This window comes from Eretmochelys imbricata, chromosome 25 (assembly GCF_965152235.1).
Source record: "Eretmochelys imbricata isolate rEreImb1 chromosome 25, rEreImb1.hap1, whole genome shotgun sequence".
Lineage (NCBI taxonomy): Eukaryota > Metazoa > Chordata > Testudines > Cheloniidae > Eretmochelys > Eretmochelys imbricata.
In genome coordinates this window covers 7063860-7084094 of record NC_135596.1, presented here as the reverse complement: position 1 = coordinate 7084094, position 20235 = coordinate 7063860, and the positions used below count along the sequence as shown (strand labels likewise).

Here is a 20235-nt window from a genome sequence, read left to right as displayed (position 1 = left end):
AGAGATGCAGGACAGAGTCAATCCAAGGTAGAGCTGCTCCACCTCCTGCAGAAGTGAAATGGTTTTGTACCTGGAGAGAAACACAGCCACACTTTCCTCTAGCCTTGCCCTTATACCAGAGAAACGAAGTTCTGCCTACCTCCAACTGTTCCACCTGTAACCCCAGGAGAGAAGTTCCCCATAGCATGAGAGTTAGTAAGTCTGGTTGCAGCTGATGACACGTGGACCAGACTGGCAGCAGCTGGCATTGAATTAAATAAGGACTGCAATACTGAGGAGTTTGTGACCGAGTTGAGGTTTGCCTGCAAAGCCATGGGGCCCAGGGGGAACTGCGATGCAGTGGTCAATGTGTTTAAGAAAGGATGGTGCGTCTGAACAGAAGGTGCTGGGTTGCCTGCAGATGAGACACCAGTGGAAAGGCTTTTGCCATTAAGAAGGCCACCAGAAGATACAGCAGCAGCAGAAATGAAAAGGTTGTGGCCATTTTTAAACTCCACATCACGGTCCCGTCCTTTGCCGACCTTGCCATTGTGCTGCAAGGAACCTTTTTCAGAAGAAGCCCCTGGACGAATGGTTAATTCACTGATCTCTTTACTTTTGACTCCTGACCGGTTTAAGTCTTCTCCTTTCATGCTGCCTAGGCCTTCAAGCTGCCTCTTGTTCAAAAAGGGGTTTGTCTCCATAATCCCCACATCTTTGCTCCTCTGTGACTGAAAACCCAGAGAGGAGTTGAGGGTCGTCACATCTGAAGTCTTATGAGGAAGAGAAGCACCATCAATAAAGCTGTGTAAACCGATGTCTGTGGTCAGTCCACCGTTATACATGGATCCATTAACGGAGTTTGTATTGGGGCTGAGTCCGTCCGTCCCAGAGGAGGACATGGTGATGTTTTTCCTTGTGTGTGCTGCAAGTTTGGCATCGATGGCCATGCCATCCTCAGAGGACGGCCTAAAGGCAAACAGGGAATTCTGGCTCAGAGATGAAACAGCCTGCAATGGGCTATCTGTAGTTTTGGTCAGGTTGATGTCAGAAATTGGTGAAAAGGTAGACTTCCATTTACTGCTATTCATGTTCTCACTGGTTTGTGCTTGTCTCCTCCCAGCTAAACTGCCACCTAGTTTGGAAGAAGGGTTGCATGCATCAATGAACAATTCATTTAATCTTCAGTAAGCACAATCTGTCCAACAATTTACTCATTTTAATAGTTGATTCTCCTTTCTGAACACACAGGGAGAAAGTTCACAGCAGCTATTAATCCCTTTATGACCCTAGTTAAATGCATCTCAAAGGACTGATTAGGCTATTGGAAGAGCAGATTACATCAGCCTTCAAATCAGACACACACCTAGCCAAAAACTGGCCAGGCATCCCTGTCTAGGAAAAAAGTAAAACCCTCTAAAATGCTTTATTCCACCCATAGTTTTATCCCAGGTGTCAAGAGTCAGGACTACAACCTGTGCCCATAAATTTAAAAGGGATTTTGAAGCAACCAACTACAAAGAGATGGCCCCAAAGTTTGTAATGTGATTAAGGCAATCCCCTTAAGGATCTGTATTAGCAGAGACCTCTGCTTTGAAAGGCATGTCTGCTATACGCCACAAGTTCTCTCCCAGGAAGCCTGCTTATCAATTGACAGTCTAAAAACTACAGGGCAGCAGGCATCACAATGCATTCGATGGTTAACATTCCCCAAACTTACCATTTTCAATAGTCTTCTGTGGAGATTTGCTTTCCAATGATATCGTTGCAATTTTCCTCTCAATTCTAGTAGAAAAGAAAAAGATTACTTACACAGTGCTTCTTGAAGTCTTGCTGTTACTGAGTTACCCCCATGACATACCTCTTGATTTTTGTGTTTCTGTGTCTGCCCAACTAATTTAAAAATGTACAATGCAAATTTACTAGTGCATTGTCTCTCAACCTTTCCAGGCTACTGTACCCATTTCAGGAGTCTGATTTGTCTGACGTACCCCCAAGTTACACAGAATCATAGATATCAGGGTTGGAAGGGACCTCACGAGGTCATCTAGTCCAACCCCCTACTCAAAGCAGGACCAACACCAACTAAATCATCCCAGCCAGGGCTTTGTCAAGCCTGACCTTAAAAACCTCTAAGGAAGGAGATTCCACCACCTACTTAGGTAACCCATTCCAGGGCTTCACCACCCTCCTAGTGAAAAAGTTTTTCTTAATATCCAACCTAAACCTCCCACACTGCAGCTTGAGACCATTGCTCTTTGTTCTTACACCTCACTTAAAAACTAGTTGCTTACATAATCAAACAAAAATAAGAATGGCCATATTGGGTCAGTCCAAAAGTCCATCTAGCCCAGTATCCTGTCTTCCAGCAGTGGCCAATGCCAGGTGCCCCAGAGGGAATGAACAGAGCAGGTAATCATCAAGTGATCCATCCCATCGCCATTCCCAGCTTCTGGCAAACAGAGGTTAGGGACACCATCCCTGCCCAATCGCCATTGATGGACCTAGCCTCAAGGAACTTATCTAGTTCTTTTTTGAACCCTGTTATAGTCTTGGCCTTCACAACATCCTCTGGCAAAGAGTTCCACAGGTTGACTGTGCACTGTATAAAAAAAATATGTCCTTTTGTTTGTCTTAAACCTGATGCCTATTAATTTCATTTGGTGACCCCTAGTTCTTGTGTTATGAGAAGGAGTAAACAACAACTTTCTTATTTACTTTCTCCATACCGATCATGATTTTATAGATCTCTATCATATCTCCCCTTAGCAGTCTCTTTTCCAAGCTGAAAGTCCTAGGGCTTTTTAATCTCTCCTCATACGGCAGCCATTCCATATCCCTTATCATTTTTACTGACCTTTTCTGAAACTTTTCCAACTGCAATACATCTTTTTTGACATGGGGCGACCACATCTGCACGCAGTATTCAAGATATGGGCGTACCATGGATTTATATACAGGCAATATGATATTTTCTGTCTTCTTATCTGTCCCTTTCTTAACAATTCCCAACATTCTGTCACAGCACACTATTACTGAAAAATTGCTTACTTTCTCATTTTTACCCTATAATTATAAAATAAATCAACGAATATAAATGTTGTACTTGCATTTCAGTGTATAGTATAGGTTTCAGAGTAGCAGCCATGTTAGTCTGTATTCGCAAAAAGAAAAGGAGGACTTGTGGCACCTTAGAGACTAACCAATTTATTTGAGCATAAGCTTTCGTGAGCTACCTTCATCGGATACATCTAATGAAGTGAGCTGTAGCTCACGAAAGCTTATGCTCAAATAAATTGGTTAGTCTCTAAAGTACCACAAGTCCTCCTTTTCTTTTAGTGTATAGTATATAGAGTAGTATAAACAAGTCATTGTGTGTATGAAATTTTAGTTTGTACTGACTTTGCTAGTGCTTTTTATGTAGACTGTTGTAAGACTAGGCAAATACCTAGAAGACCTGTGTGTACCCCCAGGGATATGTGTAGCCCTGGCTGAGAACCACTGTACTAGTGGAATATATCCTTACCAAGAAATAAGCTACCAAAGACTCTGAACAGAGGTTGTGAATTTTACCTACATACCAAGAATACTTATTCATGGAACTTTTCATTGCTTTTTTCCTTCCTCAGGCAGCCAGATTTACAGCACCTTTACTCTTAAAGTACTTCACATACACACAGAGCAATTAGTACACCCACAAATGGGGAAGAACGTGACAGGTGTTTAACAACATAGAGCAACATTACACAACACTTTGGAATAGGAAGTGAAGAACTCTGTATCAAGTTGAAACGGAAGTTGGAATTTTCTTAGCTAAAAATTACCCAAAAGGTAAGACTTGGTCAGGGTGCTGAAGTGAGCACTCCTGCAAAGTTTATGCTCATTCTTCCAAACAAAGCCACCCGCTGCAAGCATTAAAAACTCAGCTAGGAGTAGGTTCCCTATGCTCATTCTGCTTTCCAACACCTTCACAGTTTATCAAGAGATGTTAGCTACTAAAGTACACAATATATATAATGCTGAAAACAAACTCTGGCTGACAAGCAGCATGAGTTAATGAGATAGATCTTTGTACTTGGAGAACTAACAGACCAGGCCTAGAGAGCTGCATCTTCAGATAGGGTGACCAGAAAGCAAATGTGAAAAATCGGGACGGGGTGGAGGGTAAAAGAAGCCTATATAAGAAAAAGACCCAAAAATCGGGACTGTCCCTATAAAATCAGGACATCTGGTCACCCTATCTTCAGATCAGATAAAGCTGCTAACCGGACATCGACGGAGTTATATTCACCTGGTGCTATTGTGCTCATCTTCCGATCCCTGCTCTTCATCCGAAGTCAGTGGCGAGTAACGAACGCCGTTGGTCTGAATCAGGGGCTTCTCTTTTTTCAACACTGGAGGCTGGTCATTGTCCTGGTAGGGAAGAGGAGAGTTCTTCAGGGAGTTTTCAGGGGAGGAAATGGCCGTTATTTCTAAAGGCTGATTAATGTTATTGACCTGGGGTGAGAAGAAAAAAAATGTTAAAGATGAAAATATTCTTTTAGTAAAGAACTTCATAAGACAGTATTCACGCACACTTGGCTTTCAGCTTTAAGACTAGCTTAGCGTTTGACACCAAAAGTCATGCTATGCTTCAGTGTCACAACCCTAAAATCCCTGCACAATGTTTGGCTGCCTTTCTGAGTTTTCATGGCTGAATACTTGACCCTGAAGATGATAAAATTAGGCAGTTAAATGCATGAAAAAAGGGAAAGAACATTTCACCTCAAATATCAATTTCTGATGCCATGATGAATACAACCTACAGGTCTTCATTAGGAACATCTGCTGTGTGTTTTAAGATAACACTTACTGAATAGTATTTGCTTAAAGTCAATGGGACATAAGCACTCAAGTCACTTAATGAACGTATTTTAGACGGGGTAAAATTTTGATTTCACAAAAAGCAAACATGTTTCACGATCACTTGGAGAATCAGAATTATTTTGTTAAAGATTCTGTTTAATACTTAATAGAATTTTTTGAAGGGAAGGTAAGAGGACTTAGAAGATTCTGTAACTACATCTAAATTGATCATTGTAACTTTCAACAACCTGTTGGCTCTTAGAGGAACATGTTCACATTGGTTTTTATGCCATAGTCCAGAACACCAAAATTGTAACAATGTACAATACTGACATGCCAAACATACCTACACTTAGCCGTAACTCCCACCATTCTTTTCCTTACCATTGAGTTTATATTAAGCGGTGAGCCTGAAGGCTGAGCAAAGAGTCCAGCCACAGTTGGTAAGGATTTGCGTTTAGGGGACACCCCAGAGTTCATGTTTAGATTCCCAGTGGAGGATCTCTTCCTTCGACCTCGTTTCTTCCCATCCTGCATGTATGCTTGGCCACAGTCCATCCGAATGCTTGCAGTCAGGGGACTGTGCTTGTTAGAAGGAGACTGTTTTACACTTCCTGTACTAGGAGAGATTGTGAAGATGATTCTTCTCTTGGCCTCGTTCTCAGGATCTGAAAAGGCGGCATCAGGCTGAAGTTCCCCCTTTGTTCCTTCGGTAAACATCTTCTGAGCATCCACATACTGCAGAACCCCTACCATGCTCTGAGAGGCACCATTTAACTTGGGGCTTGCTGAGTGCTGGTGAGCCGGGGAGTTCTGCCCAGAGTTCCGTGACTGCATCATTAGCAAAGAAGGGTATTGTGGAGTGGAGCTCCGAGACCCTACTGAGTTAAACAAACTCCCGGGGTCGTCCACAGCTGCCTGATCAACACTATGGTTAAGGTGGGCTGGGCTGTTCGAAAGTGTTCCATTAACTGCCATGGAGCCAGAAGAATATGAAAAACCTGTGGAAAGGGAAAGTCTCACTCAATAAAAGCAATGATGTATACCTGCCAGTGCTAAATTTCTGGGATATGTCTGAGTGTTCAACTATCCTAACTGGCAATTCTGGGAAAGCAATAACTCCTAGTCATCTACATAATACTATGTACTGAACTCTGCAAGGCTGCCCATCATACAGTGAAGCCAAGAACATAGCTGCATGCATTGGTGAATTAAGTTAGATTTGTCAGTTCACTCTGCTCCCTTTTACGGACTCACAGAAGTTCATACATAACATGCAAGTGTCCTGCCTTTAACCCAACCTTTGTCACAACTCAAGTGCCTTCTCAGGATAAAATGCTCACCTTGGATTAGAACCCAAGAATCTCTCTGCTCCAGCCAACCACAAGTTTCCTTCCAAAGAGGCTGTCATCTGCACACCTAGCCCCATCCCATAGCTCAAACCAAAAGGAAGCAGGGAGAAAACTGTGGAAAACTTCAGGAAGTCAGGGGACTGAAGGAACCCATGTGGGAGTTGAGGAAAAGGGAAGTAATGAAGTTCAGTAAGTATCTGCAGCAATGCATCATGCATGGAATTTAGATAAGGCCTTTCCTGGGATAGTTGGGACTAAGGGGAGCTGGGAACCCAATGTTACTCTACAGCACTGACTATAATTGGCTTCAGAGGGAGCTGCCTTCAACCCTTATCTGCTGGAAGGATGTTAATCACACAAAGCCCCTGAGGGTGGGGAGCACTGAGGAAGAATGACAGTGCAAGTCTGATGAGGATACAGCTGTGGAAGAGTGCTTCCTGCATGCTATGCTGAAGAGGCACTCACTAGTCCTAAGAAGCCTGAATAAAGCGTCTCTGGGTGCTTTTTTGGGAAACGGCTCCTGCCCCTTGAATGGAGTGTAGGAGTGCAGTGGGTTTGCTAAGCTCCCTGTTGTTGAGAGTGGCAGACACAAAGTCAACAGCTGCCTTTCCAGACTACTGAAAAAGGCCTGACTCATTTCTCTTTGTGCCAGGGTTCCCTTTGGGAATGTGCTCAGATTACTGGGGAGCAACAGGATCCACCATAGCAGTACAGCTGGAGGTAGGATTTCCCCAAGGGTGGGGAGACCAACTGTTCCACCCTTTATTTGTGCTGATGAGAGGAAGAGCTAGAGGCAATGGTCTGCCAGCATTCCACACAGCAACTGCAGCTAGGAGAATCGGGAGGATAAGAGGGGCCACACACGGGCAAGCAGTTGGATGTGAATAAATTCAATCTATACAGATGCTGGAAGAGAGCCTAAGGGGGACTTCTCGCACTAGGTGGTCAAGACTGACCAACGGGAACACACTGCCCATCTTGGTTTGTGATTCTTTTGTCTGAACTGCCACACTCATATGTTTTCATTAATGAATGACCCTTCCCTTCTCTGTGTTTTTTCAGCCCTACTACATACACCCCCAATCCAGGTCCTTCTCCTTAACCCAGGAACATTCAATCTCTTGATATGAAACTGCACCATACATCCAGCTCTCTGCAGCACCAGGGGCTCTCAATCCCAAATGCCCAAAAGCTCAAACACACATAATGACGAGAGTTATTGCTAAGAGACATGGAGGCTCCGTAGAGAGGAGTTCATTACCTGAGGTAGCCAAAGCCAGTGACTTATTTCCAGCAGCATTGCTTACACCATTATGAGAACTAGCACCATACTGTTTTTCAAGTGTTGACGATGAGTCTCGATTCTGATGAACTGGACTAGGTGTGCTTCTCTGGAGGAGGCGAAAAAACACAGGCACTTCAGTCCAGAAAGTTTGTTCAATAGCCGTTCATTTAACAGAACTCATGGGCATTTGTAGGTTTGTGGCTTTAAATCCCTCTGGATTCCCTAAACCTTCTAGGCTGTGTCTATTTTCAGAAAATTGCAGTTTAACTCCAGGCTGCCCAAACCAAGGGCTGCATTGGCAACTTGCTGCATCTAGTTTCATGTAGCCTGCAGAGACGTCATGTCCCAGCATGTAACAATCTTCCCACCACAACGCATCACGGCATGCTGGGACATGACCTCTCTGCAGACGACACCTTCTGTATTAGCAGTGAGAGCCAGGCCCTGGGGACTGCACTGTAGGATCCCAGGGGCTTCATCTGATTGTCTCCTGAAGCGTCATTGTCCATGCACAAGGAATATTCCGCTCCCCACCAAAAAAAATCTGGCACCTGGAATAAAAATTACCGTCTCTGACCTCATATAGCTAGGAATGTATTGGTGCACAAATTAGAGTCCTGCAGTAATTCCAGAGCCTCGGTAGCCTTCCTGCTACTGTGTTGTAGCTTGTTTCTAGAATTGCTGGTTTCACATACAATGCCACATTTTCCAAAAGCACAAGGAAGTGCTTGGTTTGACAGGGTTCCCAGGGTCCCAGACTAAACTCAGATGTTAGACAAGCCTGTAACCTGTGCTCACAAACCAGAGAGAGGAAAGGGACGGAAGTGACTCCTCTCCTTTGAGGAACAAAGGCTTAACTCAACAATGTGTACAAGGGTTTACTCTTTGGTCCCATCAATGCCTGCAGCTATAACCAAGCCACAGATCTGTTTAGATTAGGGGACAAACCCACTGCAGCTACATCGTAGTTAATAGTGATTGGTTAGACATGACCTAAGAGCGTTCCACCACTGGGTTAGAGGTTTGTTCTATTCAAGGGTTAGCCCAGTTACGGGACACAGTTAGATCCCATCTACACTACAACTTTTATTATTAATATTGAGTTCGCATCTACCAGCCCGTGTCATGGACCAGGATCCCAATGTGGTAGTGGCTGTACAAACACATCAAAGAGGGTCCCTCTGCCTTTGACTCAAGACAACTGTGTCGTAATGAGATCCCTCGAACCGTAGTTTTAGTGTAGATGGGAAAAGAAACAAAGAGCTTTATCGTACCCTCAGTTCATACACACAGCTCCCCTGAAATCAGTGAGACGTGCACACAGACTGAAGGCCTGGTGTCATCCTGAGTATTTCTGTTCTCAGAATGCATCCATAATGAATAAGCCATCAGGAACACTAAAGAGAGCACCAGATTCCCACCTGATACAAGTCAGCATAGGCCCACTGAGTTCTATGGAACTATCCCACACTACACCAGCTGAGGATCTGGCCCAGTGCACGTATGCACACACTGCAGGTGCTCACAGACTTCAGAATCGAGCTCTCCCTTTGCAAAACCAGCTTTCAGCAAGGGATATTTCCCGAAGAAGGCACTAACTCCCAAGGGCAGCAATGTAATTCTATACAGATACCACCTTCCTCCATTTTAAGAGATGTATCTGCCTGGAACGAAGACAACAGGGGCTCTCCAACACAACTGCAAGGCCTTTTGCTGCGAGAATGAACATGGGGAGTCAGACTACAATACCCTCCAACTGCAGCTCGCCGTGGCATCTGTCTAATGATCCCTTATTTAGTTCATCAAAGAAAGAACCCCCTGTAAAAGAGTGCTAGAGCACTCTGGCCACTAAGATACTAGCTCTCCTCCCTGCCCCCGAATGGATTTAATTGGGGGGATGGGTGCTTAATGGCTTAATTAGGCAGGAGGCTGTTGAGCTAATAAGAGCAATCAACCCATCAACTAGGAACAATTAAAGGACATGAAGGAAGTACAAGGGGGAGGCTGGCAGAAGCCATGGGATACATGATCTCAGGCTGGAGAGATCTTTCCCTCTCCCATGACGGAAAGCGGGCTACAGGGGGAAGTTTATGTCCAATTGTATGTTGCTGCACAAGGCTGTACTGGTGATCTGCTGGAGGGGACTCAAACACCACACTGGTGGTCACAAACTGGGAAGCATCCAGCCAGTTTGAGATGGTTCAATGGGCTGAGAAGGGAGTCATTAACCCTCCTCTTTCCTCCACTACCATCCAGTTAGATTCCAAATCCATGCTTCCCACAGAAAGGTAGTGAATGCTCCTTAGTAATCTACTGGAATCCCCTTTGGCAGAAACACTGGTGGGAACTGGATGCCTTACATCCCTGCTCTGTCAAGCGCTGATCCTCCCTCCCCCACTGTCCTTTTCATGCTCTTCCCCTTGGGAAACACACACCAGCATAAGTCTGCTGAGATCACAAAAAAAGAGTCCCAAAACATTTCCAGTTGTGAAAGCTGAAAAGTCAACACCACTGCAACAGCTCATGCTTGGCGTGTGACAATTTCAAAACACCGTGCAAACTCAACCTCAGCACCCACACGAGGTAGCCCCATTATACCAATGAGCAAACCAAGACAGACCTTCATTTGCCCGGTGTCACATAGGAAATCAGTGGCGGAGCTGAAATTAGCACTTGGGATTCCTCACTCATGGGCCCATGTCCTACCCATTAGACTATGCCTGCCCCTCCAGCATGCCATAGATTCAGAACTAAGTAGTTTGGCGCAGGAACTTCATCTCCCACCCTGTCCAGGACACATGCTGGTCTAACATACTCTAGGAAAATAACTGTCCAAGATCCAGGCAGAGAGACAGCGTCAGCAGCCACTCCAAAAGCAGCAAGGCTATTCTAGCTCAACGTCCCAGCCAGGATTCTGGTGCACGGTATATGACTATTCCCCAGTTTGGTTTTTAGTTAGGGATGGAAAGTGTTGACAATCCCTTACTCACCACCTTCTCAACACGGCTAGGTAGGACTACGCTGGCCAGAGGGATACTAACAGGGAGTTTATTGGGCTGCACCGTGCTGAGAGGAATACTGATAGGTAGACTGGTGATAGTTTCTCCATTACTCGCAGAAGTCCTCTCTCGCAAAACCTGCGAACACAAAGGCAGCCTGTTTCAAAGGGGGCTTGTTACTCACTAGTGAGTTTCCCCCAACGACGATCAAACCCTGCTACTTCTCTGCACATGTTGACGTTTTTATATACAAATAAGCTGTGTGCATTTTTCCCCAGGCACTTTGCTGTTGTATTTTTTCCCATCAGGCAGCATGTTATATACGAGAAAAGGGTGTTTGGGAAGTTTGAATGTGTTGCAAATTGACAGCACATCAGTTCAGCCAACAACCCACTGCGACCATAGACGAACAGCGGTTTCCTAAGGAATCTGAACCAGATCACCTTGGACAGGAAGGAGGGAGGCTCTGATGTGGGCCTCAAGGGGGAGAGGGAGGGAGTTTTCGAAAGCTTGTTTCCTCACATCCTTACCTGTGCTTGGGGATTCACAGCCTCTTATTTCTCAACATTTACATCAATGAGAAACGTAACCATTGATTTGCTGCTGGTGAAAGGTGTTTGTCCAACAAATCTGTAGGCAGAAGCCCTCTATCCACAGAGCAGACAGAGCAGGCAGCAGCAGTGCAATTATCACTGCCACCCACTCGCGTGCCTCTACCCTGCTCCAGAACGGGCACCTCTCCATGGGAGAGCATAGCTGACACGCCATGGTACATTCTCTCCTCAGCCTCTCTGCTGAGGCCAACACCCAGCAGAGACTGGTTAAGTGAACTAGAGCAAAACCACCTACTCATTTTACAGAGTTCAGTGAAAGGCACCAGCCTAGTTCATAACCAGACTCTCTCCACCATCCAGTTCCTTCTTTTGACATCTTCCATTTCATGTTACACCCAATGCTGAGTTCATCCTCTCTGGTAGCCATAGAAAGGGCTGAGTCCACACCTTCTAGCCTAGAGCTTTTATTTCTTTGCTCTGTGAGAAGCATCATTTCTGTTGACAGCTCTGTGCAGGGAAGCCAACGCTTTCCTTACCTTCTCGCCTGCAATGGGTAAGGCCGCTGGGGAAGAGGGCCGAGTTTCCTGAGGGCTCAGCTTTATGCCATTTGAAATGCCAGGGCTTGGATATGTAAGGCCATTCTCTTTTACATGGTCAGCTCTGGAACAAAGATGTACACGTCAGCTTTTTCCTTCTAACGCCCTTCGTCCAAAATGAATTCCTATTACAAACTCAAGGCATTATTGCCTTGCTTACCTGATCAACTGGCATTGCTGGATATACTGGCTTACAGTTAAATGACTATGCCACCAAGCTTTACCACACTAAAGTCTAGGCAGAGATTCTGTTTTCTTCTACTGTCTAGGTATATTACCAGCAACACGGCAAGCATTACCACACCTCATTTCCCAACACAGGAACTAATCACTCTCACCTCTGGTGTATCTCATTAGTTGTTGCTTTTCCATTGACTGCATGGTCCTGATTCAAGTGTCTCCTTAGGGCTATCTTAGCTGGGGAAAACCTGGTGTAATCAGGTAAGGACAAGCCTGCTGTCTTGTCCACCTTCTGTCTGCTGCTGTGGTTTGGGGTGCAAGGAATTATTTCTTGGTCCAGGTGAGAGGTCATGTACTGAGGGGTGTTCTGCTTGGAAGAGGGCCTGCTAAGAGCGTTATGAATTTCATAGGGAGTAGCATGGCCATTCATGGACAGTTCAGGGCTCATGCCATTGATGTGGGGCATAGGAAATTTAGAGCACTCAAGCTCAAGTTGGAATCTGCCATGATCGGCCTCGGGCTCACGGCTTAAACGGTTTTTATTGCGTAGTTGTACCGACAGAGACTCATCAGGAGGCATATACGATTTCAGCTGCATGAGCTCCTGCTGCCTTTGACTTTTCTCAAGCTCCACAATGCTGATCTTTAAATGAAGAGGAGGACAAAGATTAAAGACTGTACCTAAGAATTATACCACATTTTGGAGTTTTCCCTTCCAGACGCTTCTCAGAAAAAGTGTCCCCTTTTTTGGTGATAACTCAAAGCAAACAATCTATGATTTAAAAAACAAATTTCAATACACCGCTCTGGATTTGTGAAACAAAGGTACAGGTAGAAAAAAGAATGTTCAAACAGACTACTAGGGAACATCTTCTAGAGCATGTCAGACAATTTCCAATACAGAGTCTGTAAAAAGTCAGATTTAAATTGGATGGTGGGGGTGGGGGGAAATCACACCCCATACTAAGAGTGTCCAACCATGTGCCCGATAACACATTTGGACTGGGTTACCACTTCTTATGAGAAGCCAAGAGAACCAACCCCACTGTGAAAAGAAAAGTCCTCTTGGCAAGATATTTCTATGGGAAGTGATGTCTGACATGAGACACACACAGGAGATACAATATAGGAGCAACAGAACGAAATAGAACAAAACCAATAGGACCTTCCTTTTCACTAGACAAAGCATTTTAAGGACACGGAGAAAAACTGATAAACCGATGCTCAGGTTCAGAAGCTCAGAGCAATACTGGAGGCCAAGCAAACTTCCATTATTTGCCCTTTGTATACCTGAAAGATTATCTGCAGCTTTGGTCTTCCTAGTTTTATCAACCCACCTTCTAATCATTTTGTCATACTACTACCATGGCAGCAGGTTTATGTTCCAATGTCACGTAATGCAAAAAAGACGAACATGTGCCCTAACTGGAATACTGGCTGAATACTACTACAAGCTAGTGGCACTAAATTTGCTCGTGGTTCTACCTGCAATTCCAAACAGTGCTTTTGTTTCTCAGAAATCTGATTCTTCAGTGCCTGCTTTTCCTTCAGTAAGCTCTCCAATGACAGCGTTGACCAATCCAACTTCAGTTCTTCACATCGTGCTTTAAGCTGCAAGTGCATTAAAGGCTTGGTCAGTGGCATGTTTCACAATTCCAAACTATCAATAGAGCAGGGCAGAATCCCATCCTCCTTTCCACTGAAATTTGAAGGGAAACTTCTATCATACTGAGAACTAGCTCTCAATTCAAGGCAAACACTGCAGCTTTACAGAAAAATTGGTTTCCAATCCCTATGTAAGCAGCTGGAGTTGGGGCTTATAAGGCTAACATTACTCAACATCCCTAAATGTTTCTGCATACAGCTTCTCCACCACCCTAATATTAACTGTGCGAACTGCTGAAAGTGACGGATATATAAATGACAGCTACAACCAAGCGAGCCCTGGGCAAACTTCTTGTCCATGGTGTTCTATCACCTCCACTTCAAACTGCTATCCCATATGCGCAGAGCCTGTCTGCACAGCTGCGTTCTGTGGACGAGGTTGGGGCCACCCAAATCAGCTGTCACTTCAGAAAACTTCTGGATTTCAATTAAGTCGTCTGTGAGAATGGACCACCCACCCCACCCTTTGGATCAAGATTCATTCTTTTGAAATGCATCTTGACTAAGAAGTAAGAGAAAGAAAGAAAGCAACCGGTGACTGTTTTCAGAAGCCAAAAGGTCTAGGACTAGAGGAATGCCACAGATAGCACAGAAACCAGACAGTGAGCACAAGAACTGGACACACAAGCTCTTCCCATCACCAGTGTAGCATTCTTTGCATGGACAACATTCTTCTAGGCTCTAGAGGAATGAAGATTTCCATTCAGTTTTTGTTCTCATTAAGATATAAAAGGGAAAACAGCAGTTCATGACCTGCCTTCTATATATAAAATGGCCATCACTTGGCTCACACATTGCTCGTCATATGGAAGCACAGTACGTACCAGCTGCAAGCTCTGGTTCCTGAGTTCACTGTTATCTTTCTCCAGCTGCTTTGTCTGTTCCTTCAGCTGCTGGTTGTGAGCAGAGATCTCTTTCTGAGCCTGAATCAGGTCATTATATGTCAGAGCCTTAACTCCCAACTACAGGATGAGGGGGAGAAAGGATCAGATTCAAATGGGACTCAGGATTCCAATTTCAGAGTCGGCACACACATATAGTAATAATATTTCACATTTCTATATTGCCCGTCTTTAGGGGAGTCACACCACTTTTACAGTTGTTATTAAAACTTCCCAACGCTTCAGAGAGGCAGTGTATCACCATCATCATTCCCACTTTACAGATGGGTAACTGAGGCAGAGACACGAGATACCTTGTGCAGTCACAAGCAAGTCACTGGCAAAGCTGGGAATACAAACCAGGAGTTGACCCCTAGTTGGGCCATATGATCACCTGTTCATGCAGTGAAGCAGCATGCTTCTTTGTAGGCCTCTGAACTTTCATTTGACCTATCTGCATTTGTCAAGCTGGTGTGGTACCCGCCAGTTTGTCCCACTGTACCCTCCCCCATGCTTTTTAGAGCCACTATAGGCAAACAGGAAGCTACCGTGCCTCAGTTTCCCCATCTGTGAAATGGCAACAATGCTGAGCTCTTTTGCAAGACACAGAGCACTACAGATGAAAAGTGGTGGGTAAATATGGCTAGCTGTTCTATTATTATTGTGCCACCCAACGTTATTGGTAGTACCAGAGGAGCACAAAGACTCCCCAAATGAGGTCAAGGCCTGACAGTACTAGACTAGCCCAAAGAGTTCACAGGCTAAGCAGACAAGACTGACAGCAGGTGGAAGAAATGCTGTCCCAGAGATCACATGACTTGCCCTAGGTCTCTCACAGTCTGACCGAACAAGGAACTGAACCCAGAACTCTTGCAGTCCAGGGGCTTAATCACAGCACCAATTCAATGAAGTTTTGAGGCCTCTGCTGAGCAGCGCAGCAAGGACTATGTTGTGCGTAAGCGCAGTTTAGCCTGGTTTGGGTGTAGTTACTGATTTAATCCCACCAATGTCAATCACCTTGTCAATCACTTTGTCAATCTTTATGCTGCGGGTGAATGAAATCACTGCTTCTGGGGTGGCAAGATATTTGTATTTGATCCCTTTGTTCAATTTCCAAGCATGTTCTGTTCTCCCCCTTCATAAGCAGAAGTGGCTGGAGCACAGGGTCATAAATCCACAAATAAAATGGTGTAGTGACATAACGCCAACACAAAGCCTGTGAATCGCCCAAGTGCAGGCGTGCACTTTCTGGAGAAAGATTAGGCAGTCTTGGCAAGTCTACTCAACTAGGGGAAATGAATGTACTTTCTGCGTGCTCCTTGGTTACTTAATGGAAAATCAGCCCTGAGGACTGTCACTAACACCTCTTCTGGGATCAAGACATGGTGGTGGGACTGGTAAGCTACAACTTAAGCAACAGTGATGGACTGGACAAGAGAAGGAAATACATTCCATTGGACAGCCACCTGCAGGAAGGAGCCAAGATGTCGAAACCAGAGCAAAACTTCAAGAGTGTTGGATTATTAATTTCCAGCAAGAATATTTATCTGCAAACATTCATTTTTAGTCCATTTCCTCCAGGCCAAACCATACCTCATCGAGCTTTTGCTGAAAGAGCCGTTTAATTTCCTCTTTCTGTGCCTGGCAGTGGGTGAATAACTGTTGTGCTGTCCCCAGCAACTGAGCGTTCTTTTCCTGGAAAAGTAAAAAAAAAAAAAAAAAACCCCACAAAGTTTATGTCAGACTCCCATTGTAATGTGTGTGGGAAGTTCCACCTCACCAATTGGCATTTCAATGATACAGACGCTTAAACAGGCAAGAATTAGGAACCCTATCATAAGGCGATGATATCCGACGAAGTGAGTTGTAGCTCACGAAAGCTTATGCTCAAATATATTTGTTAATCTCTAAGGTACCACAAGTACTCCTTTTCTTTTTGCAGATACAGACTAACCCGGCTGCTACTCTGAAACCTATCGTAAGAGTGAGATCTATTAGACCGTGGTATGGTCTTCCAAGATAAACAGAGGAAGTCCCATCACCTGAAATATTAAAAACTGTACGGGACAGTTAAGAATGATCCTGCACTAGAAGAGAAGAGGAAATAGACTTCTTCATAGACCTTTTCCATCTCAAACTTCTGCAGCTCTGTATTTCCTAGAGTTTAACATTGTTTTAAAATATGGGTTCATCCACAAAGTCACAGATATTTATTTATAGGCTTCTCTGTAGTATTCACCAGGATAATCTCTCAGCAACTCAAGTGCCAACCACATTTTATACATGAGAAACTGAAGCACAAGGAGATTAAATGACTCATCAAGGACACACTAAGTCTGTGGTTGAGCTGGGAATAGAACACAGATCCCCAAAGTTCTCACAGAATATTCTTCTTCAAAGAACTTCAGTAAACGAAAGTATGTCAGGGAAAAAATCAGAAATATGTTAAGTCATGTCCTAGAGGAGCCTCTCTCAAAATTCCTTACATTACCTGCTCTCCCTTTGATTTCTAGGGCAATTCATGCATAGAATATTCACCAGACCACCACAAGCACGCCTTACATTTTTGCTTCTGTGTCCCAGTCTCCCACACTCCCTATACCTGCAAAGAACAGGAGTAGAACTGGGAAAAGGTTCAAATTTCTATGAAAAACAATAGTGTGTGGAGGGGAAAAGAAACCAGAAATTTGTGATTCTTCCCCATTTATCTCCCAGCTCTAGAGGGGATTTCTGCAGGAGCAAAGTATTCACTGCTAAGGGCTGAAGATGGGAAAAAGAAGGGGTCTTGCACTCAAGAGCTATCCATCTGGATAAGGAGCAATGTTCTACACATAAGGGAAAATGTCGAATGTAATACTTCTGCAACAATCAACCCCCCCCTTTGTCACCTCCTCCAAGGATTTTGGGAAGGGAAAACACACAATCACCATGGCACTAAACCCATTGCTTAGGTGAGGCTGTGAAATCATTTGTGCTATGAACACCTAGCATTTCATTAAGCGTTACAGCCAGTACAGTAGCTGATAGCTCCATCTAAAGGTACATTAGTATACTAGCACTTCAGAAGCTTTATTAAAAACATTTAGGTTTTCATAATAAGACATATAGTCAGAGGCAGTACTGTAACCAGTACATACCACAGAACAAGTTATTTAGCCAGAGCAGTTTGGGATTCAGGTTTCACAATTCTTAACTAGTGATTCTCTCAGTGCCCAATACTACACTCCATGAAGAGATTTTGACTTACAAATAAAGTTTCACATTTTAGTTTACCCCAGGGAGAAAAAGGTGTTAGATACCATCACCAACTTGCCCTCCTCCATACAGTCTGAAATCACAACTCCAGTATACAGCACAATAGGCTGTGCAAGAGGACAGAATTAACTTTATGCTGCTCATTTTCCTGACACCAAGCATGTGAACAGAAGGATTTTTTGTCCTCTGTTTCTCAGGGGACCATAAGCCGAAGTGGTAGGGGACTGTCAAACATCACTGATAATGCCTCAAAGCACTTCTTGCACTGTGAATGCAGCAAGCAGTGGTTGACCATTCTCACCAAAGGCTAACACCAGCCTTCCCATATGGAGAACAGTGCAAAGTCTATAAAGTCTGTGAAACAGGCTGGTGACTTTATGCTATTACCCTAGATTGCGCATCACATCATAGGAATAATCCAGCAGCATTCTTCTCTGAGATTGGCAGAGGCTTAGAAATGGAAGACCCAAGGTGTTGAGGGTTAGAATGTTACTGTGTAGGTAGAGTTGTGCGGAGGAACCATAATTCTGGCTCCGTAATCACAATCCCTATTTTCAAGGGCATTCATTAATTCCCTAACTGGGGCAAAACCAAGAAGGAAAAGATATTTGGATAGTGAACTTGTACTCCCTCTGCTGGACAGATAGCTCTGCTGTAGCAGAGCACTGAAAGGAGAGCTGCGAGACTTTTGTGGTCACAGCAAGCATTTATGAATTTTACCCCAAAATGCATTTTTTTCAGGCATGGAAACAATTTGCAAATTCAGCAAATAGTTTAAGCCAAAAAACTTGAAAAGTTTCAGAAATGTCAATTGGACTCAACATTTTGTTTGAATCAACAAGCAAAAGTTTCCGATTTTCATTTTGTTGAGGGAAAAAACAGGGGGGAAAAAATCAGTTTTGGTTCAGAACAAACAAGGGGTGGGTTTTTTTGGTTCAGCTACTGTACCAAATACTTATTTGCTCAGCTGAACTGGAAGCTCATGCATAATAAATTTTACAACTATAATGCTTTCCATTAGGCTCTCAAGCACCTTACAGACATCGCTCTAGGTTTTTATAACATGCCCCAACACCTATTCAGGGACTTACGGATATTTTATCCAACCTGCTGTGTGACTGTTGGCTATTCCTTTACTTTTGTTTTAGTTCTTCCATTTATTATAAGGTGAACAAACCAACTTCTTGATGTTAAATTAGTTTGAGGGTTATAGCCTAGGGTTCATTGCAATTCCTGGTTTCCACACATACTACTGTAAAAGGCATTTTGACTCAGAGATTAGCTTTCAATGGACACTTTATTCCAGAAAACCAGAATAAGGGATATTTTATCTTCTCTAGCACAATTTTATTGTCCCATATGACCCATCTGTGATCTCAGAATAGCTCTTACTGAGCCACAATTACCTGACTGAGATTGTAACCAGTTTGGAAAAGACCATCTCATGTAACTTTTGGTCACCTTCTCTTCTGCAGCTCATCAGAGGAAAGAGCGGCCATTGAAATGGTGGTGCTTTAAAGTGTGGCACTACTTTCTCTTGAAAGTTCAAATTCCTGCTATCTGTCTGCTATTTTTAGTGTTGGGAAACCCTCATTTTCGTCTGTACAGGTGATCCCATATTCAGGCAAATAGCTCAACCATATTTAACAGAGTTTAATGAAAAGGAATTTAACAACGAATTAAATCTGGACAATCCTGTGAAAAAAGGGAACATTATCCCCATTTTACAGGGGAAACAGGGACAGAGAGGCAAAGAAACTTCATCAAGGTCACAGTAAATTGGTGGCACAGCTGAGAATAGAACACAGGACTCTCAGTCCTGTGCCTTAAGCAAAAAGGCATTGTCTCTCTTAAGCAGGGTCCTTTAACTCTGTCAGGGGCTACAGTGGAATTATATAAATACTGATCTGGAATTCTGGGTCTGTGGCATTTTCTCAAATATCTGTGGAAGGGGATGTGGAGGCTGTACATCTATAGCTAGAAATGGTCAGGAGACCAATTTAAAAAAAAAGACACTCACCTTTTCCTGCTCCAGTAACTGTTGCAGGTTTGCTTTGTACTGAGGAGTTTTCATGTACGCCATGAACTGCATGTATTGGATCTTAAAAGAGTCTGTAACACAAATGCATGGAGGACGGAAGGGGAGAAAAACAATTTAAGACTATTTTGGACCATGGTTTCTCCCTACTGCCTTTTGCAGGGGTTAACATGTACACTGAGGCTGTAGAGCTCACTCTGGTGAATGCTGAAAACTCCTAGTTACAATGCCAGCTGACCTCAATTATTTTAAATACAATAGTTTTGCACCATCTTTTTGCTCTAGGAATGGTTATTCCAGTAATGTGCTTTCCTTTGCAAGAAAACTAATGTTTTAAGAAAACTAACCTGGAACTTTCTCCAATAGCATATTACTTAGACCCTTAGCTGGTCTGTGTGTCATGCATTAACCACATAGATTAGCTCCCTCATTATAACATTTCTAAGAGCACATTTTCAGGAAGCAGACAGGAAGCTGATGGACCCTAATGATGTGTGTGTTGAAAAAGGAGTTTCTTAATGGACTTTAATGCAAGCAGGAGCAATAAAACAGGCAACCCACTATAATCATGACAGAAATGCACTCACGGTGCTCCAACATCCTTCC

General features: G+C 43.8%; 2 protein-coding genes across 5 annotated transcripts in view; one reads left to right on the top strand and one right to left on the bottom strand.

Moving 5' to 3' along the window:
* Positions 1 to 20235, bottom strand: part of DOT1L (DOT1 like histone lysine methyltransferase) — a 104259-nt gene that overhangs the window by 13217 nt on the left and 70807 nt on the right. For 2 of the 4 annotated variants that reach the window (XM_077841872.1, XM_077841873.1), the window contains exons 16-27: positions 19612 to 19703; positions 15930 to 16031; positions 14280 to 14417; positions 13276 to 13401; positions 11949 to 12433; positions 11551 to 11674; positions 10452 to 10598; positions 7438 to 7567; positions 5209 to 5825; positions 4271 to 4476; positions 1700 to 1764; positions 140 to 1114 (exon numbers count right to left, since the gene is read on the bottom strand). In XM_077841872.1, coding sequence (XP_077697998.1) covers positions 140 to 1114; positions 1700 to 1764; positions 4271 to 4476; positions 5209 to 5825; positions 7438 to 7567; positions 10452 to 10598; positions 11551 to 11674; positions 11949 to 12433; positions 13276 to 13401; positions 14280 to 14417; positions 15930 to 16031; positions 19612 to 19703 — 3207 coding nt within the window. The remainder of the gene's footprint in view (positions 1 to 139; positions 1115 to 1699; positions 1765 to 4270; positions 4477 to 5208; positions 5826 to 7437; positions 7568 to 10451; positions 10599 to 11550; positions 11675 to 11948; positions 12434 to 13275; positions 13402 to 14279; positions 14418 to 15929; positions 16032 to 19611; positions 19704 to 20235) is intronic. The other 2 variants (XM_077841875.1, XM_077841874.1) reach the window with 2 other exon arrangements.
* Positions 1 to 20235, top strand: part of PLEKHJ1 (pleckstrin homology domain containing J1) — a 95823-nt gene that overhangs the window by 25936 nt on the left and 49652 nt on the right. The window lies entirely within an intron of this gene.